This window comes from Ictalurus furcatus, chromosome 9 (genome assembly GCF_023375685.1).
Source record: "Ictalurus furcatus strain D&B chromosome 9, Billie_1.0, whole genome shotgun sequence".
In the NCBI taxonomy this organism is placed as follows: domain Eukaryota; kingdom Metazoa; phylum Chordata; class Actinopteri; order Siluriformes; family Ictaluridae; genus Ictalurus; species Ictalurus furcatus.
Genome location: NC_071263.1, coordinates 25,136,971 through 25,161,899, shown reverse-complemented (window position 1 = coordinate 25,161,899; position 24,929 = coordinate 25,136,971). Strand labels below are relative to the sequence as shown.

The following is a 24,929-nucleotide window of genomic DNA, read 5'->3' as shown; positions in this document are numbered from 1 at the left end:
AACGTTTGTTTACTCAACGCTATATTCAACTATATTCAGAATCTGAATTCATCAGTATAAAGCTTAGCTTCTCTAATCCTATTTTTTTTTTTTTTAATATCTCATTAAAATGAAATCTTTTAGCAGTAGATAGTGATAATGTTTTTGTGTGGTGTGTAGTTGTGTAATTCTCATCCAAACCATTGATTCTAGCCAACTCCATACATTTTAAATTCTGTCGAAATACTGCCCCCATGCTGGAAAAAAAAAACAAACAAACAAAAAAAACAATAGAAACCATCACAGGAATTCTAATGGTTTCCACTACAATTGACATGACAAATGATCAGCTAACTATTAAAACCCATTACCATTACTGTGATTGGTCCTTAATGGTATCCACTAGACATAACATGCCACCAGTAGAAGGCAAGAGATTACCAGTAGAGACCCACAGGGACCATTACCGTTTCCATTCAAACTAATGCAATTCACATTATAGTCAATAAAACCGTTACAAATTCTATGAGAGTTTTTATTTCTATTTTTTCAGCAGCATTTTACAAACTCTTTTGACTCACTAACAACTTTATTTTAAAAAATAAATAAATAAAAACAGATATAAGCCGTTCCATTGAATTTCTCATCTTTCCAGATGCAGCTTTAGTGATTTGGGGGCCCTAGGCAAAATATAGGACTTATAGGTTCTTTGTAGTTTAGGTTGGGGGAGGGGCTTGCATTGATGCTGCTGAAATAACAACTATATGAATTATTTCAGTGTTTTAACATCTGTATTTACATTTTCAGCATACATTATTAAGCATTAAAATTTAAAAATATATATACTTAGAATTTTTAGGAGGCCCTTGACTTCTGGGGGCCAAAGGCAGTTGCCTACCTTTGCCTAGTGCCAAGTCTGCTACTGTGTGGCTCAATCACAGTTCAGCTCACTTGCTCTCCCTTTTAACTTCCATAGAGTCTGTAAACGTTATTGCACCTACTGGTCAAAAATGGTAACTGCAACAAGCACTAATAAAGGCTCATTGGGGCAGGAAACATGCTGCCCTGTGCTCGGAGGAGTTCAGCTCACCTCACAACTGGTACTTTGTCATTTTCAACCTCGGCAGGTTCAACAGACGAAGTGGGACAAAAAGAAACATGGATGCTTCCATGTTCCATGTTTATTTTTCGTTAGCAACAAGATACTCAGCTAAGTGTGAGGAATGATATACCTGGATAGGAATTATTCACATAAACATACAGGAGTAACTGCAGCACAGCCTCTTTTTGTAATACTGTTTTAAATCGAGATGCATTTTATTCGGATGTTATCCAGGTCGTACAATAAATGCATCCAGCTCTCGAGCCACATTAGGCAGCTGAAAGTTCTTACATTACATTGCATCATGATGCAGGTAGTCCATGACTGTTTTAGGATATTTACAAAAGCCATGCAAAATACTGATTGTTCATTTGAACGACTGCCAGCAGCACAGTTAAGGCTCACGTATTACAAACTGATTTGCATAATATGCAGATTTGTGCTTCAGTTTTGTATTTGACTCTAAGTGTGCAAGCAAGCGGTGAAAATCTTTTCAGGAAATAATTCACACACATACACATGAAAGGACCAGGGGTTTACGGGGTCAAAGAAATAGCCTGGAATGAATTAATGTTATTTTGGTCGCTTCTTTGTAATGATGTCCCGTTGAAGGCTAGCTCGTCTAGTCTGAGCCCACAGAAGAGCTACTATAGCACAAATTGCTGAAAAAGTTCATGCTGGCTCTGATACAAAGGTGTCAGAACACACAGTGCTTCAAGGCTTGCTGTGTATGGGGCTGCGTAGGCGCAGACCTTTCAGAGTGCCCATGCTGACCCCTGTCCACCGCCGAAAGCACCTACGTTTGGACCGTGGAGCAATGGAAGAAGGTGGCCTGGTCTGATGAATTATGTTTTGAATCATGCGGACGGCCGGGTGCGTGTGCGTCGCTTACCTGAGGAAGAAATGGCAAAAGGATGCACTATGGGAAGAAGGCAAGCCGGTAGAGGAAGTGTGATGCTCTGAGCAATGTTCTGCTGGGAAACCTTGTGTTTTGGCATTCATGTGGACGTTCTACCTACCTAAACATTGTTACAGACCAGGTACACCCCTTCACGGCAACAGTATACCTTAACGACAGTGGCCTCTTTCAGCAGGACAGCGCACCCTGACACACTGCAAAAATTCTTCAGGGATGTTTTGAAGAACATTTCAAGGGCCTCCAAATTCCCCAGCTCTCAATCCGATCGAGCATCTCTGGGATGTTCTGGACAAACAAGTCCGATCCTTGGAGGCCCCGTCTCACAACTTACAACACTTAAAGGATCTGCTGCTAACGTCTTGGTGCCACATATGACTTTTTTCCCCTTTAATTTGCCTTAAAATGACAGGGCCTGCTATCAGGTCTGAGCTGTACATGACTTTATGGTGCCCCACCCTCTGTTTCAACAGGCTAATGTTTCACAGAAAGTCTTCATTGCAAATTCTTCACGCAGAACAAGAAACATTTCTCTGTAAAAGATCTGATGCTTTTCAAAGACGCCTCATCACAGACAGTACCAATTAATAAAAAGGATAGCACTTTATTATTAAAGTTGCACCAAACGCTCACAAAATATAGTGGTTCCTTTTTTAAAGAGCTTGTGTTTGGGAGCATATCTGAAATTAGTAGAATTATAGACTATTATAATTATAGAATATAGAATTTTATTCAAATCTTTTATTCAAATCTACAGTACATGCCCATTGAATCAAAAAAAGGTTTATCATGAGGCACCATTGCAACATTGTTGATTCATAGTTTCATTCATACGGGTTAAAGTCCACAAGTCAGTCTGTTCATGCTGCTCCAGACAGAAAACTAACCGAACCTCGCCTGCTGCTTGGACCAAAATGATTTTAGTGCTCATCATACTGTTTTTATACAGTCGTGTTTACAGAGAGCTTGTATTGTTTGCCGAAGCACAATCCTGGAGGTATGATATTTCATCTCATTGTATATGTGTACCTAGATGAATGGGATGACAGTCAGAATGGGTGCATTTCAAATGTGCTTTGAAATCAATAGCTGAATAACAGTTCGGGGATTTAAGGAGTTTAAGGAGCATTTTTATTTGAATAATCCATATTTTCGCAGTCTCAGTGTTTAAGTCTAGGCTTAAAACGTATTTGTTTACTCAAGCCTACCCTGACTAGACTTTCTGTTACGCTAAGCACAGTCCTAATAATCTTTTCTCTCCCTTTCTCCTTCTGTCGATCCACACACGATTTTATGGAGATAGTAGAGATCCTGATCCTTTCTGCTCTCCGGACCTGCCTGATCCGTTTCGGATGTCCTACCTCTGGATGGAGCTCTCATCTACTCCAATTCCAGATTGCCGGGACTACGGCTGCTTCTACGGCCAAACAGACTTCATATAAACCATAATGAACGTTTTTCACACTATCTGTTGTTACCCAGATGAGGATGGGTTCCCTTCTGAGTCTGGTTCCTCTCAAGGTTTCTTCGTCTTAACAGCTCAGGGAGTTTTTCCTCGCCACCGTCGCCACCGGCTTGCTCAGTTGGGATAAATTCGCACTTTTAATATCTGTATACCGTGTTTATGTATTTCTGTAAAGCCGCTTTGAGACAACATCTATTGTAAAAAAGCGCTATACAAATAAAATTGAATTGAATATCTATATATAATACTCAAAACACATTAAAGTGTAAACAGGTTTCTGGTTTAAACAGATAACTGTACTGTCGATGTTAAGAAGATGCCCATAACATATCCCCCAGAGGAATAAAACACTTCAGGATCTGCAGTTATTGTAAATGGATCAACGTTGGTGGGTGAAACTACCTCCACGTCACATCAGTCCACATCACACCACCCGGTTATTGATTATTTTCCTATAACATGCCTACAAGTGTTTAATTCCATACACAGCACATAAGAATCAAGTTTTCTAAGTATGTCCTCCTGAGCCCTGTGTAGATATAATCAATGCCCACAAAATGCACTCTTTTTTTTTTTTTTTTATAATCTCACGTTATTATCTAATCCAATATTTCACACTGTTGGCCTTGTACATATAAAACATCGATCCATCTCTGAGTCCAATAACAACCTGCACATCTAATACACTGATACTGCTGGAACATAAGAACCAAAACCTCTTCCATGGCAGATGAGGGTTTGCTCTAATTTGCATTTTCATTTTCATTCAAATTGAAGAGTGTGCTTGCGTCTTATCTCTCATCTCCTCGAAGCTCCTAAATGAGCTGCACGTAAGATAACGTCGAACGGAAGAATGTGAAGTGTGCGCTTAGTCTAGTTTTATATTCCTGGTGACGATGCATGCTGTTCTGATTGTAAGTGAATATATATATATATATATATATATATATATATATATATATATATATATATATATATATATAATAAAGATAATACTAATTATTATTATTTATACTGTATCTTTTTCACTCTTAATAATTAATGATGAATGAATGAATTAAAAACAGCACTGTCTTTCGGATGAGACGTTCAGACGAGGTCCTGAATCTCTGTGGCCATTAAAAATCCCAGGACACTTATCGTAAAGAGAAGGGGTATGACCACGGTGTCCTGGTGATCACAGAGAGTTTAACGTCTCATCCGAAAGACAGTGTTGTTTTTACAGTATAGTGTCCCTGTAACTATACTGGGGTGTTAGGCCCCATACAGACCACAGGGCGAGCGCCCCCTGCTGGCCTCACTAATACCACTTCCAGCAGTTTTCCCCAGATGGTCTCCCATCCAGGTACAGGCCAGGCTCAACCTTGTTTAACATCAGTGGGAAGCCAGGTGAGAACTGCAGGTTGATATTCAACTGATATGTTTTCCATATTAAATATTGCATCATTGTATTTGATCCTGAGCTCAGGTTACCGTCTGTGCGTAGTTTCTGTGCGTGACCCCGTGTCCGTATGGGTTTTCTCCAGTGTCCTCACACACACACACACACACACACCAAAAACATACCAGTATGTAGACTGGCAAAGATAAATTAGTATGAATGGCATCCCATTCAGGGTGTATTCCCACCCAGTGTTCCTGGGACAGGCTCAGGATTCACCACACTTACAGAAAGTGAGTGAGAGAACTAACTGTTCTGCCACTGCCACTGAACAACTGGAGTCAGATAGCTGCCTTCAAAGTGGCTCAGCAGGTACACGTTATTATCTCTGATATTGATTGTGAGCCGCTGTGGGCAAACACCAAGATTTTCTTTCTGACAAAAGCTTAAACCTTCTCTCTTTATATCGGAAATATCTAAGCTCAAGATTTCCCCCATTTAAAGCTGACTGCAGTCCTGGTGTTTATGAATGGCAAGCGGGATGGACTGAATACCACACATAGCTTCGGCATGCCTGAACACACTCCTGCTTACAGTAACACGACTCTAAAGGAAGAGAATGCTTCAAATATTTTATGCAAATTTTGAAGGGAGAACAAAAAGATTGAAACATCAAAAAACCAGCTCTCATTCTCACGGGTGCCAAGGTAGAATAAAATGATAGAAAGAACATAACCGGACAAGGAGACTGAACATTCAATAACACAAAAAAGACGAAGAGGAAGAGGGTGACAAGTAATCACTTATATTTATATGACTTCTAGATTTCAGAAACCAAATCTAACAAGGTAATAAGGTGAATAACGCTGACATTCGCACTCACAGTGGGATAATGGTCTATAAAAGCAACAGTTTAAGCATGCATTAATAGCCTAGAGCAGGGATATTCAACTATACATTGTGAAAGTCCAGTCCAGTTCTTACCTTTGAATTCTTAACCTTTAGTGATTTGTTCATGGCTATAAATAACATGGCTAGGCTTTCCCGCCTTGTTTATCGGCTCTGCTGCATGCAGTAATTTTTCAATCCAGTACTTATGAAATACTTTATCGGGTCCACATTTGGACGAGGATCTTCTACTTGACAACCCCTGGCCTAGAGAGTAGTATACAGGGGTGTAAATCTCAGGCTCCTACACGATACAATTCGATATCTGATATTCGATATTTGACGATACTACTGAATCTGTCGCACAAAACTAGCACCATGACTCCTCTTTGAATAACCAGTACCCCTTCTGGACTTTTCCTATACTTAAGCTGTCGGTTTTTTTGTTGTTGTTTTTTTTAAATAAAAAGAGCGGGGTTTTTTGGCTTCACGTGGCAGCTAATTACACTTAATGGAATCTGCTCCGCTTTCTGAACCATTACTGGTATTTACATTTATTCATTTCATTGACGCTTTTAATCGAAGCCACTTAGCCGCGAGGCAGAATGAGAAGCTGTTTAAGGAGTCGACGCTGATAGAACTGAGCTGCCGGGAAAAAAAAGTTTGTGTGTGAGCTGAAGCTAAGCACACATCATAAAACACACATTCGCACACGTTTAGAGAGATAAACAGAGCAGCGCAAACACACTCGTACCCTCTAAAAACACTCACATGCATTCCGAGAGGTAGACATTTGCTTCTCATACTGCTCACAAAACAGCCAGTTCACAGGTAAAATGTGTGACATGCTAGTATTTGGGAGAGAGGTGGATCCAGAGTGTATCCTGGGAACACTGGGAATTATGTGGGAATACACCTTGGCAGTCCATAGCACCAAACACACTCCGAGCTAATCCACCTACCAGCATGTTTTTGGGTGATGAGAGGAAACTAGAGAACCCAGAAGAAACCTATACAGACCGTATAGATACTTGGATTATTATTTTATTTTTTTTTGAAAATCTGAATTTTAAAATATGAACATCTGAACCCTGGGCAAAAATAATAATCTGTATTTCAAGGAGGTTCATTCAAAATAAACGAATACAGTGGTTTTGTTTTCATCCTAATATCCATCCATCCATCCATCCATCCATCTTCTATACTGCTTTATCCTTTTCAGGGTCACGGGGAACCTGGAGCCTATCCCAGGGAACATCGGGCACAAGGCGGGGTACACCCTGGACAGGGTTCATCCTAATATATTTCAGTATTATGCATCCATCCATCTATCTATACCCATAACGTATGTTTTCTATACCGCTTTTCCTACAGCGCTTTGCAGGGCACAATCGGACACAAACTCACACTATGGACAATTTGGAAATTCCAATCAGCTATAACGCATGTCTTTGGACTGGGGAAGGAAATGGGAGGCAACCCCCAAAAGCACGGGGAGAACATGCAAACTCTGAGCACACAGGGTGTAGGTGGGATTCGAACCCCCATCCTGGAGGTGCAAGGCAAACATGCTAACGTCTATTTATCTATCTATCTATTATTATTATTATTATTATTATTAGTAGTAGTAGTAGTACTACTACTACTAGTAGTAGTAGTAGTAGTAGTAGTAGTAGTAGTAGTAGCAGCTCTTCTACATAGAGGAACCCTTTATAGGTTGAACGTTCTTTTGTGCCAGACACATGATTTAAATCTGAAACGTAAAATTATGGATGAGGTGAGGCACATTAATGTCTCTTTACAACAAAATAAATATGACTTGCCTCTATACGGAGGTGCACTTTTGCAGGGCAGACATTGAGTGCAGAGAGGAAACAAACCAGTACTGTTTGTGCTGAGATTTATAGGTTATGTCTCACTCACAAAGGGCCTGATGGGGCCTAAGCTCAAAATGGCCATCATGTGACGGATCAAACATGACCACATGTCCCAGTTTGCTTCTTGAAATGGTCCAAAAAGGCTTGTGATACCTTCCTTTCTGACTCTCTGTCTATGTGTAGATATATAATATTAATTCCTAAAGTGTATATGAATACTTTCTGTTCCCGCAGTAGTAGAAACATTCATTTACATTTACATTTATTCATTTAGCAGACGCTTTTATCCAAATCGACTTACAAATGAGGAAACACAAGCAAAGAGTAGAGGTGTAAGTGCCAGAGTAAGTTTTTTTGGGGTTGCCATTTTAGGGGTTAGTTAGGTGTTCCCGAAAGAGGTGGGTCTTTAGCTGTTTTAAACCTTAACATAAAGTTTATACAGTATATGCATGTTGGTGATTACAGCATAAGGTTTAATAAAGAGGATAAATGAACTGAATTCAAGTGAGACCAAATCTTTTTTATCATCGTGTGTAGAATAAGTGGTATAGAAAATGAATGGATGGATGATTGTGTCATCCTGTTGATTGCCAGAACCGTCATTCACAAGGATAACCAACATCTTCTGACCGATTCAAGAACTCAGCAGCTCTGTGATATATAATCAAGATTATTGGCACATATCTGCATTAAAATGTACGGTACAGTACAGTGCAGGACTAGAAGTGAGAATATGATTCCCAGAGTGAAAATCAGAATAAGGGGAATTGGAGAAATCCATCATTCTTCCACTACTTTCTCTCTCTCAAGGCCCTTAGAGGGGTTTTAGATTGCTAAATGATGTGTGTGATGAGAAATAGACAGTATTTGTGAGCTATCTTTGCAGTGTATGTGAAGCCATGCTGAGTACTGAGCTTTGCTTCAGCAATCAAACTCCTCTCCCACTGTGCTGCAAGTCTTCCCAGCCTCACCTGATACAACCCACACGACTGAATCCATTAAAATGTTTTTATTGTTGCTGTGTAATAAATTCCCCTGCAGGGTGCAGTGTCAGTATGCGTTATAAGTATGATTTATAACCACTTATAACCACGGGCAGTAACCATAAAACATCCACGCGACTTTTCAGTACTGTTCCTTATAGACTTCGTCTTACAGCCCACACAAGAGGCCACTTCAGTACAAAAGAAACAATGACAATGTAGTAGAAAGCAAGTCCATCTCTGTAGAACTATATACAGAGACATAATGGCTGGCTGAGTACCTTGCTAGCTTGCTAACTATTTTAAGTTACGTCAGCTGGGTTATAGATATACACTCACCGTCCACTTTATTAGGAACACCTGGACACCGGCACTTTCATGCGATTGTCTAATCAGCCAATCATCATTGCAGATACACGTCAAAAGCTTCAGTCAATGTTCAGGGTTGGGGGTTCGAATCCCACCTACACCCTGTTTGCTCAGAGCTTGCATGTTCTCCCCGTGCTGTGGGGGTTTCCTCCGGGTACTCCGGTTTCCTCCCCCAGTCCACCGACATGCATGGTAGGCTGATTGGCATGTCTAAAGTGTCTGTAGTGTGTCAACGGGTGTGTGAACGAGTATGTGATTGGCATCCTATCCAGGGTGTGCGCCGCCTTGTGCCCCATCCTTCCTGGGATAGGCTCCAGGTTCCGAGCGACCCAGTAGGATAAGCGGTATAGAAAATGGATGGATGGATGGATGGATGGACAAAGTAAATTAATTACCATACCTAACCTTGCCAATGTTGACGTAATGTTGCCCTGACATTGTATAGGGGAGGGCAACATAGCAACCCAAAATAGGTATTGGCCCAATGTCAGTTTGCTACCTGGGCTGATATTGATAACATATAAAACAAAATGAAAAAAGGAGGATTAGCGCACCTCCAATAAAAACAGGCAACATATGAGTTTAAGGTAATTAGGTGGTGTGTTTATTTGGTCATTTGCAGTAATTTTGGTCACAAACTGACAAGGTTCATGCAAGCCAATTCATAACTGATTGATGCCCAGGTCTTATATAATGTCTTTTTCCATGTGTTCCCTAGAGAGAGAAAAAAATATCACATTCCACCTGCCTTATTACTTTGCATTAAATTAAAGTTAATGTAAATTTCTGAGTAGACTCCCAACCAAAGACCTTCTAGTAAAGTCTGTTGGCCAACGTTCAATGCTTCTGGGCAGATATTTTCAGCCATGAAGATCAGGCTTCTTGAATCTACTTGAATGGTCAGAAACTCATATCAGAAACGGATTTACATGACAATCCAAATGCAAATTTGTCAAAATACAGTGAAGCCAATGTGTGGTTTCTTTCACCGAATATTTGAGTGTGCATCATTATCTTAACCAACAAGGCAAATGGAGCTTTTTACTAGAGAGGCTTACATAATACAGCCGCCATTTTGAATGTTACACACTGCTTCATCCATATCTATTTAATCTATAAAATAGAACACAGAGAAATTTTGTCATAACAAACACTATCAAAGCTTCTCAAAGCATAGTGTGAAGATGGCCGGGTCAATACTTCTGGATCTCACATCAACCCACAGGCTTACTTCTAAGAATTGATCTTCACATAAAATTTGCATACCAGTAATTTCATCTGTTTTGATTGTCCATCCATCCATCCATCCATCTTCTACCGCTTACTCCTTTGCAGGGTCACGGGGAAACCTGGATCCTATCCCAGGGAGCATCGGGCACAAGGCGGGGTACACCCTGGACAGGGTGCCAGTTGTTTTGATTGTAAAATTAACAAAATATTTTTTTGAATGCGCTTGCATCTGTACCCATGATATCACATGGTATTTGATCAAATATGAAAAATGAGTGGGATCAACTACCTGAGCACACTGCGACAACAGGACAGTTTATACACAGTTAAATACATCACACAAGAACAGGTGCAGACGTGAAGTAATGCTAAGATGTGAAGAGATGGTGTAAAAATAACCAAAATCAGACAGGAAGCAGGAGTTATTTCATATATATATATATATATATATATATATATATATATATATATATATATATATATATATATATATATATATATATAACAAGTCATGTGATTACGCATTTTTCCTACAGAATAATGTGTGATCTAAACTAACTGTATTTGTATCTGTAATGCAGAGTCTCTACAAATCACTGGGCATCTGTTAATGTTGTGATACATTTATCGAGGTGCAAATAAAACACTTAGTAACACAATATTAAAGTTGGATGAAATTGGTCTTGTTCTGAACACTAAAGGGAACGTAAGTGCTGTCCTGATGTTTGTGTCTTTCATTTCATTTGTCATAAAATCTGCTGTTTGTCATTTCATACAATTCAAGAGGCTTTTAGACATCGTTATACTGCACAGAACGATCCCCTCACCCCCGCCACCTTCTGAAGCGACCGTATTCGCTTTATATCTTGTTCTAATCTCTATTCAAGCGAAGAATATGAACAGCATATTTGATATGAACTGAACCTTTATCCTCAAGTAGCCTCGCTGATCACTGATCCATGATACAGCATGATTACTATAATTAGGATGAATAATAATAATGCTCATGGGTGTGAGCATGGTGGCTTAGTAGTTAGGACATTTGCTGTGCGTGTGGAGTTTTCATGTTCTCCCCGTGCTTTGGGGATTCCTCCAGGAATGCTGGTTTCGTCCTCCAGTCCAAAGACATGCACTGTACGCTGTTTGGCATCTGTAAATTGTCCTTAGTGTGTGAATGTTTGTGCGGTTGTGCCCTGCGATGGGGGGACTGGTACACAAGATGGATGGAATAAGGCACATTTTATTTACATTTACATTTATTCATTTAGCAGACGCTTTTATCCAAAGCGACTTGCAAATAAGGAAATACAAGCAAATACTATTTCATAATAATAACATAATTTTAATTTACTAATTGTATTAATTCCGTAGTTTTGCGATTAGAACTTTTGTATTCTATATTGTAGAATTCAAAAAATATAGAACTTAAAAGAATATCCTCCACGCCATCTCACTGGCATTATTAGATTTAATATACAAACATATACCGTAAATGTATTGTTCCAGAGTTATGTCTAAAATCTAACACTTATCTGCGAGTCTAGGTGATTTTTGAATATATTTACAGTTGAAATACGCTCAAACAGAAATAATGAGACCAACATGACAGCAATTTTGACTTTACGGTATACATACGTCCTTTGGTTATCATGTTCATAAGCAGCAAAAGTTCTTGCTTCAAAAAGTGTGTTTTTATGATATAAATTGCAGGAAAAAAAAAACAAAACATATTTCTCAATGTGATATGAATCCAAATGGACTCTAAGGACTTTTTCACTAAATCTTTTCCTGCTTTTCCTCCACTATTTGGTCGTGTTTTTGTGTTTATTTCATTTCTATACATTTCACATTCCTCCAGCACTGTGAAAAGTCAACATTTTCCATCTTAGGTCTTGTGATGGCCATTTTCCTGATTCCTGATGTGACTTTTCTCCTCACAGCTCATAACAAACTGCTTCAGAGCTTTAACCTGTTTGAAATTTTATACCCAAGAACATCTTTTCGCTATACTAGATTCGGTCATACAATAAAAATGGTTGAATGTAATAAAGTAGAACACGTTCTGTATACTTGTGAACGTTTCTATTAAATCAATCCAGGAAACTCCAGGAGTGGAACTGACCGCTGCATTAGCACTACCGGTGCGTGAGAATTAGATTTTGACATGAGTATTAAATTAGAGTATTACGTTTTTGGTGCCTTGCCAGATTCTCTGGAGAATGGAGTCTGAGCACTGCAGCCAGTCCGAGCCAAAGACATACAGATGGACAGACATACATATTAGAGAAACCACACCTAATAGAAATCGAACAGTTCTCAGTACTACTGTATGATTTTGTATCCGATATGTAAGCCTATCTGATCTAGACATCTGTATGTTACTTTACATTGTGATTTAAGGGAATTACTTTTTAAATGCTATTTATTCAGAGAGAGAGAGAGAGAGAGAGAGAGAGAGAGAGACACACACACACAGAGAGACACACACACAGACAGAGAGAGAGAGAGAGAGAGAGAGAGAAGACAATTCTGATCTCTAAAAGCCTTTTACTTGTCTTGTGGTTTTCTGAAGCTTATACTAAGTACCATATGAACAGGAAGGCCACAGGGTGAAGTGTTTAGACAGAATAGTCAATAGTATTCATGGTTTTAACATCACAAATAAACTGCTGTGTTGTGAAAAAAAGACTGACAAGAAATCGACGTGCAGGAACTGCTATACAGTATAGTCATGAAGAAACATTGCATTGTATGTAACGCAAAATATATTACTAGGTATAATTTTACTTGTATGTGGGGTTTTTTTGTATGTTTGCTTGCTTTTTTTTGCAAAACTGAATGTTAAACTGTATGGGTATTGGGGGGAAAAAAACCCCCCCAAAAAACCTTTTGTGATCGGCTTTTTAGTACGTCCAGTCTCATCGCAGCAAAGGAAGGACTGATAAAGGACAAACGAAAATGGAGCAGAGATATTGACAAAAGAAAAAGGAGCATAAACTGAAAATATCTTTTTAAAAGTAGGTCTAATCCTCTGAGTAGAACCCAGCTGGCGTATAATACGTTTCGAATACCATACAAGTCAAAATTCCAACTCCTGCGTATTGCTTAAATTGTGTTTTGACTACAGCATGCACGTCATCACCTATCTCGAACCTCCGACAGCCTCACAGAATTTTGTCCAAAACATCCCATACTATACTGTACTGTCCTATGAGTATTTCAATCATATAATTATCCAACCAATCATGTGGCAGCAGGGCAGTGAAGACAATCGTGCAGATACAGGTCAAGAGCTTCAGTTAGAGTTTATGTCAAACATCAGGATCGGGGAAAACCGTGATCTCAGTGATTTAGACCGGGTCACGATTGTTGGTGCCATTCCACAACCACATAGAGAGGCCAAGGAGAAGCTTCTTCCCCAAAGCCATCAGAACCCCGGACTCCAACAAGCCACATACAGGATATTTACACATGCAGTGGACGCTATGTATTTACATATGCCCATACTTACATAGATACAGACATATATACATACTTTTCATTTGTGTGTGTGTGTGGTTTTTTTTTTTGTACGGTCTTGCATGTGTCATCTTAACTTTAACCTTGCCTGTAACCTTATACCCATTGTATATAGACTTTATAGTCTATTAACTGTTTGTTATGCACAGTCTTCGGAGTTGCCTCATCTCATTTCGCTGCACCTTTGTACCATGTGACAAATAAAGCTTTGCATCTTGAATGGGCTGGTTTGAGTATTTCAGAAACTGCTGATCTCTTCTTCTCTTCTACAGCTTCTCTGATTTTGACACACAACAGTATGTAGAGTTTACACAGAATGGTGTGGAAAACACAGAACATCCAGTGAGCAGCACTTCTGTGGGCAGAAATGCATCACAACATGTCAAAACTTGAGGCGGATGAGCTACAACGGCAGAAGATCACACTGATTATTTCCTTACGATGGCACCTGTCATGGGCTGGGATACTGTCTATTAGACAGCACCTGAACAGACAGTTCTTGAAGTTGATGTGTTGGAAGCGGGAAAAATGGGCAAGTGTAAGGATCTGAGTAACTCTGAAAGGGCCAAATTGTGATGGTTAGATGACCGGGTCAGAGCATCTCCAAAACGGCAGGTCGTGTGGGGTGTTCCCAGTATGCAGTGGTTAGTACCTACCAAAAGTAGTCCAGGGGATAAAAACCAGTAAACCGGCGACAGGGTGATCAGCGCTCAAGACTCATCGATGTGTGCGGGGAACGAAGGCTAGGCCGATCCCCCAGAAGAGCTAATGTAGCACAAAGCGCTGAAAAAGTTCACGCTGGCTCTGATAGAAAGGTGTCAGAACGCACAGTGCATCACAGCTTGCTGCGTATGGGGCTGTGTAGCTGCAGACCGGTCAGAGTGCACATGCTGATCCCTTCCCATCACCAAAAGCACCTACAATGGGCATGTGAGCATCAGAAATGGACTAAGAAGCAATGGAAGAAGGTAGTCTGGTCTGATGAATCACGTTTTCTTTTACATCATGAGGACGGCCGAGTGCGTGTGCGTCGTTTACATGGGGAAGAGCTGGTGCAAGAATGCCCTATGGGACTATGGAGCAATGTTTTCTGGGAAACCTTAGGTCCTGGCATTCATGTGGATGTTATGTTACTTTGACACGTACCACCTACCTAAACATTCTTGCAGGCCGAGTACACCCCTACATGCGCTAATAACAGTGGTCTCTTTCAGCAGGTGCACTGAAAAATTTGTTCAGGAATGTTTTGAGGAGCATGACAAGGTGTTCAACCGGCCTCCGAATTCCCCAGATCTCAACTTACAGGACTTAAAGTTTCTGCTGCTAACGTCTTGGTAGCAGATACCACAGCAGAGGTCTTGTGGAGTCCATGCCTCGATGGGTCAGAGCTGTTTTGGCAGCACAAGGGGGACCTACACATGGCTGATAGGTATCAATCTAATCGAATCTAATCAAAGACTCATCAGTGCTTTTGAATACATAACTAGAAGCAAAGCTGCTCACAGAAACACGGGTTTGCATGTAAACTGATCAAAAGAAATAAAGATAGCATTCTGTACTTATATAAACACACTATATTGTACATTATATAACCACAGAGGGATCATTAACGCATGCGTGGTATAATTCTTATCAAAAGCGTTTTTTTTCCCCCCTATTCAATTGAGAACTCGTTGGGTTTCTTTTTTGAGCGCGCGCCGAACGTTTAAACGCAGTTGTGCACGCGGCGGCCAGAAGGTGGCGCTGCACAGCGCGTGCACGCGTCGGGGCTCGTGCGCTTTTACGCTTCTCCGTTCAGAGAGCGAGGGCTTCGAGTCGTTTCAGAGCGGAACCAGTCAGCCGAGGAGGGTCACGCCGGTGCTCGCAGATTTAGAAACACTGTCAGCCGTGCGAGCGCGCGCAGCACGGAAGCATCGTTTTACCAGAGTAGCGTTACCGACAGCTGTCTGCGGGGAAGCCGTGTTTCCATCGCCTTTTAAAGGAATGCGCGTATGAAGGGGGGGAAAAAGCTCTTCCGGTAACCGCGTGTTCACCTGCACAACCGCGAGCTCTTTTAGAGGAGAACCGTGAGGAATCCCGTCGCGAGCGTCATCTCCAGCACGGATTGCGTTTGTTCAGCGCGTGAGCTCGGAGTACAACTGATCATCCAGCTGCTCATCCGAGGACCGACGCGGTAACCAAACGTCACCACCGGGGTTTGCTTCATCAACACCGGAGAGAGCGGCTCCCGTTACATTTCTACACTTCAGAGGAAACTAAACTATACAAACACACACCGGGGAAAATGCCGCTCGCGCAGCTTGCAGAGCCATGGCCCAAAATGGAGCTGGTGCAGCTGGAGACGGAGGTAAGACGCTCGAACCCCGTGCTGAGAACATGAATGGTTTCCACTGAAACAGTGTCGCCATTAACCCTTAACCCGGTCCAGGTAGCTCAGCTCACCTGGAGCCTTTTAGCTGCGATGCTAACTCAGGTGGTCGGTCCGGTGTTCTGTCGGTGAAGATTAAGAACATTCCCAGGACTGCTCAGCGTTCCAGACAGGATTTAGCTCCTGTTACAGATAGCTCGGGGGTTCAGGACGCAGAAACTTTCCCCCCAGAAATGTTGGAGTAGGACACACACATGGGACTTATTATTATTATTATTATTATTATTATTATTATTAGTAGTAGTAGTAGTAGTATTAGTAGTAGTAGTAGTAGTATTAGTTTGTAGTTCAGTGGTACAGTACGGGACAGAAGGTGGGTGTGGTGGTGCTTAGGGAAAATATACATATAATTACACTCAGGAGAAAAAATGAGTTCCAGCTACACTTTGAGGAGGGGAAAAGGGTACTAACTACACTTTCAGGAGGAACAAAAGGGTACTAACTACACTTTGAGGAGGGGAAAAGGTAATACCTACACTTTGAGGAGGGGAAAAGGGTACTAACTACACTTTGAGGAGGGGAAAAGGGTACTAACTACACTTTGAGGAGGGGGAAAGGGCACTAACTACACTTTCAAGAGGAACAAAAGGGTACTAACTACCCTTTGAGGAGGGGAAAAAGGTAATACCTACACTTTCAGGAGGGGAAAAGGGTACTAACTATACTTTCAGGAGGGGAAAAGGGTACTAACTATACTTTCAGGAGGGGAAAAGGGTACTAACTATACTTTCAGGAGGGGGAAAAGGGTACTAACTATACTTTCAGGAGGGGGAAAAGGGTACTAACTATACTTTGAGGAGGGGAAAAGGGTACTAACTACACTTTCAGGAGGGGGAAAAGGGTACTAACTACACTTTCAGGAGGGGAAAAGGGTACCAACTACACTTTCAGGAGGGGGAAAAGGGTACCAACTACACTTTCAGGAGGGGGAAAAGGGTACCAACTACACTTTCAGGAGGGGGAAAAGGGTACCAACTACACTTTCAGGAGGGGGAAAAGGGTACCAACTACACTTTCAGGAGGGGGAAAAGGGTACCAACTACACTTTCAGGAGGGGGAAAAGGGTACCAACTACACTTTCAGGAGGAAAAAAGGGTACTAACTACACTTTCAGGAGGAAAAAAGGGTACTAACTACACTTTCAGGAGGAAAAAAGGGTACTAACTACACTTTCAGGAGGAAAAAAGGGTACTAACTACACTTTCAGGAGGAAAAAAAGGGTACTAACTACACTTTCAGGAGGGGGGGAAAAGGGTACTAATTACACTTTCAGGAGGGGGGAAAGGAAACTAACCACTTTCAAGAGGTACAAAAGGGTACTAACCACACTTTCAGGAGAAAAAAGGGTACTAAATACCCTGGAGAAAAAACGGTACTCGAACTACATTCTCAGGAGACGAAAGGGTACTCGACTCTCCAAAGCCACGAGCAACCCTATAGTCAGATTGTCTCTGGATTTGTCGGTAGACTCTGTTTTGAAATAAAACTTGGGATCGATGGGAAAGTGAGTGTACTGAACCTTTTTAAAATGTATGTAGTATTAGTGTTAATGGTTCTACTGGTTCTGGGAAGTCTGTACAACGTTCTGTATGCTTGGCCAGCTGTGTTTGGGTGTTCTCGGAGTTGGAGCCTCTTAAACACTTCCTGTTCGCAACCTCATTCCAAACAAACCTGTTTATATTTGGTGCTCAGCCCCTTCAGCCTACTCACAAATGGCTCAAATGAAGTGTTGTGGTGTGAGTTAGAGAGATTGTTTATGAAGGCCCATCTTATTTTTGGTATGTTAACGGGTTCAGGCCTGTACAGTCCTCTGTATGATCATTATAAAACACTACAGCGCCTACTCGTATTGGAAAATGGTCAACTCGGGGTGGGGGGTCGGGGGGGTCAACGCTCTGGTAAAATCCTACAGTATAACAGCACATCCAGGTGTGATACATTTCTTACATACAGTATACCACAATGCTGTTGAATTCTCAAATCTGATTGGTCAGAAGGTGCAAGGCAAACCGCAAATCCCCGTGAAGTGCCTCAAAACGTGCAGCGTGATTCGATGTGTTGAGGTAATTTCCACTGAAACAAGGAAGCCAGGGCGGGACATATCGTGTGGCTCCGCCCCCTTTTAAAATAGCCAATATCGTTTATCCTACCTCAGAGCCCGGGCTAATCCGTACTTGACCGTTAGTACCATGGGTTTTTATAATGTTGGGGGCGGGACGCTTCAGCCTCTAGAGAGCATTTGATTGGACAGGAAGTCTGATGAGAAGCTGAAGTGCAGAATGACGTCATCAAAATTGTTGATCCGTATCGGTGGTAGAGAGAGAGAGACTGTACATTTTGAATGCATAGTGAATTTTGTCGTTGTTTTGGAGCGCACTGGCTTATAGATAACCTTAAAGCGAGCGCATTCGTACTAAAAGCCGCAAAACTTCCATTTTGAATTCTCGTGGGCTCGTTCAAGTATGTTATCGTTTCTATAGTAACCATTTTTCACAGGGACTTGTAAATGGGAGTTGTCGATACGGTGTCATTTCCTCTGTGAACTTCTGTTGTGTTTTACACCACAATAAAACTGATTAAGCGTATAAGATGTAAACAATGTTTATATCTGTCGTAGCATAGATTTTTTTTTTTTTTAAATCATTTTTTTTAATACCTCCAGCATTAAATGTAACTATACATTGAATGTTGGAGATTTCCGAGCGTTATGTTAGCTAAATTATGCGTTTGGATTGGGGCCTTTGTTATATTGCTATCTCAAAGATCAGCGTTGTTGTAATGATTAACAAATGATATATTGTGGCGTGATGTTATGTCGAGGCAGGGATTCACTCGCTCTCAATCACTATATACACACACACACTCACACACACACACACACACACACACACACACACACACACACACACACACTCGCGCAACCAGTCGTAAACTGATAAGTGACACAGTGACTGATGCGCTTTGTGTGTGTGCGCGGTGTCCTGGAACAGGAGAAATACTCGTGGAGTCTCGATATCTGATGATGATCTGCAACAGCCATCCCTGCGTGAACCTTGCCAACAGTATACATTTAGGTTCTTTTAGACTGCTGTATATTTGATCTGAAATAACCTCACGGTCCACCATCCTCTATCCACTGTCCACCGTCCTCTATCCACAGTCCTCTATCCACTGTCCCTCCTTCCTCAATCCACTGTCCACCGTTCTGTCCACCGTCCACCATCCTCTATCCGCTGTCCACCGTCCTCTATCCACTATCCACTGTCCTCTATCCACTGTCCCTCCTTCCTCAATCCACTGTCCACCGTTCTGTCCACCATCCTCTATCCGCTGTCCACCGTCCTCTATCCACTGTCCTCTATCCTCTATCCACTGTCCCTCCTTCCTCAATCCACTGTCCACCGTTCTGTCCACCATTCTGTCCACTGTCCACCATCCTCTATCCGCTGTCCACCGTCCTCTATCCACCGTCCTCTATCCACTGTCCACAGTCCTCTATCCACTGTCCCTCCTTCCTTAATCCACTGTCCACCGTCCTCTATCCACTGTCCACCGTCCTCTATCCACTGTCCACCGTCCTCTATCCACTGTCCACTGTCCTCTATCCACTGTCCACCATACTCTATCCACTGTCCACCATACTCTATCCACTGTCCACCGTCCTCTATCCACTGTCCCTCCTTCCTCAATCCACTGTCCACCGTTCTCTGTCCACCGTCCTCTATCCACCGTCCTCTATCCACCGTCCACCGTCCTCTGTCCACCGTCCTCTATCCACTGTCCACTGTCCACCGTCCTCTATTCTCTTTCCACCGTCCTCTATCCACCGTCCACTATAGGGCAGCAGTGAAGGAGACACTGCAATGAATTCAAATACATCCTCACTGTGAATAAAATAAAAAAATAAAAAATCTTATTTAGAGAGTGAGTGAGTGAGGGATCTGTCCAGCCTCTCTGATTGCTTGTGCTATTCTAGTGTGTGTGTGTGTGTGTGAGAGAGAGAGAATATGTGGGTGGTTGTGTAGGTGGCTTGCTGTTTGTGTAGATTATTTTCAAGTAGGTACAGTGTAGCGAGAGGGTCATCCAGATCTCAGACGTATTCATACACTGAATTGTTCTTTCTTTTTTCTTCTCTTTTTTTTTTTTTAAATTCCTGTCTCCGGCGTTTTCTCGCTCTCTGTCTCTCGGTCTCTCTGTATATATATATTTTTTCTCTTTTTTTCTTCTCCTCCCTGCTTTGTCTCCCGCTGTGGAAGACCGTTACCCGTACAGATTTGCAGAGCGCACCATGTTTCATCTGTCGTGTTTCAGTAAGGGAGTGTGCTGTGTGTTTATTCTTCTGCCAGTTTTAAACACACACGCATCTTTTCGAGCTGCAGTGTTGTCACTATATGACCAGCTAATATCAATAATGTGATTTGCAACAATACAATCACACTGACTCCGTTTCCATGGACAGCAGTAATCTAATTATGGACCTTATTCTGAATAAGACAGTATTCTGATTAAGGTGTTTACATGAGTCGCTTTTAGAATATTCCTTTCATGTTCCCGTTTTACGTGTTATAGAACATAGATAGATTGACGGCACACGTCATTACGTCTGACGTCCCTCCAGAATTTCACGTATCGACATACAAATCATCTTCGTTATGGGACCGTATACAGTTTTGGGTGTTTCATTTTTAATTTTACGAACGCTTCAAGTGCGGTTAATTATTTGTCATGCTGTACGTGCAAATAGACGACTGATTCAAGCCGTGGGCTGCGTCCCAAACCGCGTACTTACTAGCCGAGATACATGTATATCTCCTACTATATACTGTAGCAGGTAAGTACGCGGTTTGGGACGCAGCCGTGCTCTCTTGTTTGCCGTCAAACGGTTGAGCGCTGCCGTGTGTGTACGTGTCCTGTCGCAAAATGCGGTGAAAACTCTCACACGACGTTAATAATGTGATTAAGGTGTTCACATGTCTGTAATACACATCGATAACGCGACTAAAACAGGAATACTCCACACGTCTTAATTCCGTTTGTGTTTACTTCGAGGATTAAGGTCATCAATAATCACTGTTTCCATGCTAGTTTCTTAATCAGATTATCATCTTCATCGGGTTAATATCGGATTATTGTCGTCCATGTGACGTGTGAGAAAGACCGGCTTTGAGTCCAGGATGTTTGTTAACCCCTTTATTAGGCTCGATTAGGCCTGATGTTTCACGCTAAACATCAGGCTAAACGTTTGGACGTCACGTGAACACGTATGCTGAGAAAAATGGATAGGAAAGTCTCATGATTGACTGCAATGGGAAGAATAGATGGACGTAGAAGTATCTATTTATTTGTTTATTTATTTATTTATTTATTTAAGAAACGGGAAACTACTTGAATTGGTGAAATTGCAATCGCACGAAATAGTTGTGTACGGTCTTTCACCGTGATGTTTGTCGGTAAACGAGACCTTTTAGCTGTACTCGTGTTCGACGCACGTGAATGCACGTCTCTACCTGACGACGTCACATGACGCGTCTCCGCCCTAATCTGAATATTGCGGAGTTCTATTTGATTTTGTGTTCGTTTCAGTGATGGCAGAATCCTCGAGCGAGTGATTTTTACACTGTAGTTGAGGAGAACTCGTGGCCGTGTCTCACGTTGTCTCACTTTCCAAATGAGAAAGTTGGAGTGCGAAGAAAGCGGGCACGGAGTTGAAGCGAGCGCAGCCTAATGATGAGTATTCCTCTTGATCAGCTTTTCTATTAGCGGTGGTTTGCCAGCCCCCTCAGAAACGTGGGCTGGCAGACGTGTGCGTACGTTCCCCCCCCCCGATGCACTCGACACACAGGGAAGCGAATCACTGAGCCGAATTCCTATACAGTAGAATTTAATGAACCTTTTCAGCACGTCTGGTCTCCTGGCTTTTGAGCTGCGACAGAAATTGATCTGCAGGTTCGATGTGGTGTGAGGAAAAAGCTCCTTCAACACGTTCTTCGTTATATCCCTTTCTAACAGAGTTCATTAGGAAATATTGTGGGTGGGTATATAACTAATAACTAGTTGGAGAAGGGGGAAAAAAAGCGCTATGTGGTACAAAGTGGTGCTTGAAAGTTTGTGAACCCTTTGGAATTTTCTATCATTTTGGCATAAATATGACCTAAAACACCATCAGATTTTCACACAAGTCCTAAAAGAAGATCCAAGAGAACCCGATTACACAAATGAGACGGAAATATTATACGTGGTCATTTATTTATTGAGGAAAATGATCCAATATTACATTATCTGTGAGTGGGAAAAGTATGTGAATGTCTAGGATTAGCAGTTTAACTTGAAGTTGAAATTCATTGGGATGACAGTCAGGTGCGAGTGAGCGTCCTGTTTTCATTTAAAGGACGGGGATCTGAAGCAAGCAGGTCATGTGAGGAAACCCACCGACATCCCAGAGTCGAAGCTGTTCTGTACCGAGGAACGGGCTGAAACTCCTCCAAGCCGATGTGCAGGACTGATCAACAGTTACCGGAAACGTTTAGTTGTAGTTATTGCTGCACAGGGGGGTCACACCAGATACTGAAAGCAAAGGTGCACATACTTTTGTCGCTCAGAGATATGTAATATTGGATCGTTTTCCTCAATAAATAAATGACCAAGTGTAATTCTTGTCTCATTTGTTTCATTGGGTTGTCTTTATCTACTTTTAGGACAAATCTGAGAGTTTGAGGTCATGTTAATGCAGAAATAGAGAAGTCACAGACGTTCATGCGCCACTACACTGTGCACTGTGCACTGTACCCGTCCCGGTGGAATCCTGCAGCCCCTTCCTGACCTGCAGCACCGGGAGACTCACAGGGGGACTCTGCTCTGTACACCGTCACCAGAGAGTTATCATCAACTGTCACTCAGCACACACACACACACTCACACACACACACACTCACTCACTCACTCACTCACTCACACTCCTCCCTCATTTCTCTCCCTCTGGTTCATCTCTCATGATCTTTCTCTCTCCCTCTCCCACTCTCTGGTCCCTCTCATGCTCTCTCTCTCTCTCTCTCTCTCTCTCTCTCTCTCTCTCTCTCTCTCTCTGGTTCCTCTCATGATCTCTTTCTCTCCCTCTTTCTGTTTCCTCTCATGATCTCTCTCTCTCTCTTTCTGTTTCCTCTCATGATCTCTCTCTCTCCCTCTCCCTCTTTCTGTTTCCTCTCATGATCTCTCTCTCTCTCTCTCTCTCTCTCTCTCTCTCTCTCTCTCTCTCTCCCTCTTTCTGGTTCCTCTCATGATCCCTTTCTCTCTCTCTCTCTCTCTCTCTCTCTCTCTCTCCCTCTTTCTGGTTCCTCTCATGATCCCTCTCTCTCTCCTTCTCTCTCTGGTTCCTCTCATGATCTCTCTCTCTCCCTCTTTCTGGTTCCTCTCATGACCTCTCTCTCGCTCTCTCTGGTTCCTCTCATGCTCGCTCTCTCTCTCTCTCTCTCTCCCTCTTCTGGTTCCTCTTATGATCCCTCTCTCTCTCCCTCTTTCTGGTTCCTCTCATGATCCCTTTCTCTCTCTCTCTCTCTGGTTCCTCTCATGATCTCTCTCTCTCTCTCTCCTTCTCTCTCTGGTTCCTCTCATGACCTCTCTCTCGCTCTCTCTGGTTCCTCTCATGCTCGCTCTCTCTCTCTCTCTCCCTCTTTTGGTTCCTCTTATGATCCCTCTCTCTCTCCCTCTTTCTGGTTCCTCTCATGATCCCTTTCTCTCTCTCTCTCTCTCTCTCTCTCTCTCTCTCTCTCTCTGGTTCCTCTAATGATCTCTCTCTCTCTCTCTCTCTCTCTCTCTCTCTCTCTCCCTCTTTCTGGTTCCTCTCATGATCCCTCTCTCTCTCTCTCTCTCTCTCTCTCTCTCTCTCTCTCTCTCTGGTTCCTGGGACTGTAAAGTTGTGCAGTAGAACTGTAGCCTGAGGTTATATAATTCTGAGCACACACTTGTGTAACAGGAACTGTTTTATTACGGCATCTTCTCACGGTTGGTCGAATGCACTGAGGAACTGCAGGACTATTTTCTGTCTGGTCACCATTCATTTTCCAGCGTTTGTTTGATTGTGGTACAAGTTCAGGTTTAAAAGAACTATTTCACACGTTAGTAGTAATTTGGTCTATATGTAGACTTTGGCAGGTGCTAATAATTGATCAGGTCTTGATCTGTAGCATGTTGTAAATGCTGGTTATAAACACGCTTTCACGTGTACTTTGATATTGGACTGAAACCGGATAGAAAAAGAGCAGGTGACTCATGTCGTGGTAAAAATAAACTTTGCATACTGTGCTTAATGATTTCTACATCCACTGTTATTACTGCAGTTACGTCACTGGATGGTTTTTTTTTTTGTTTTGTTTTTTTTCTTGACTCTTCTGTGTGTATAATTTTCATAATTTTTATGGATGTTAAATGATCAGATACACACGTGAAACCCTTTGTTGTTAAGTGATTTCAACACTGTGAATCTTCGGACATTTAAAGTCCCCACAAAGTGCCCCGGAACGTGCAGCGTGATTCGATGTGTTGACGTAATTTCCACCGAAACAAGGAAGTCAGGGCGGGGCATATCGAGTGGCTCCGCCTCCTTTTTAAATAGCCAGTAGCATTTAGCTTGCGTCACAACCCGGACTAAACCGTACTTGACCGTTAGTACCATGGATTTTTATAATGTTTGGGGCGGGACACTTCAGATTTTAAAGAGCGTTTGATTGGACCGAAAGTCTGATGAGAAGCTGAAGTGTAGAATGATGTCATCAAAATCGTTGAGCCGTATCGGTTAG

General features: G+C 42.1%; 1 protein-coding gene across 2 annotated transcripts in view; it reads left to right on the top strand.

Moving 5' to 3' along the window:
- Positions 1–15,423: 15,423 nt before the first annotated feature.
- rps6ka1 (ribosomal protein S6 kinase a, polypeptide 1) overlaps positions 15,424–24,929 on the top strand; it is a 94,117-nt gene continuing 84,611 nt past the window's right edge. The window contains exon 1 of one of the 2 annotated variants that reach the window (XM_053632749.1): positions 15,424–16,056. In XM_053632749.1, coding sequence (XP_053488724.1) covers positions 15,994–16,056 — 63 coding nt within the window. In that variant the 5' untranslated portion in view covers positions 15,424–15,993. The remainder of the gene's footprint in view (positions 16,057–24,929) is intronic. The other variant, XM_053632750.1, reaches the window with a different exon arrangement.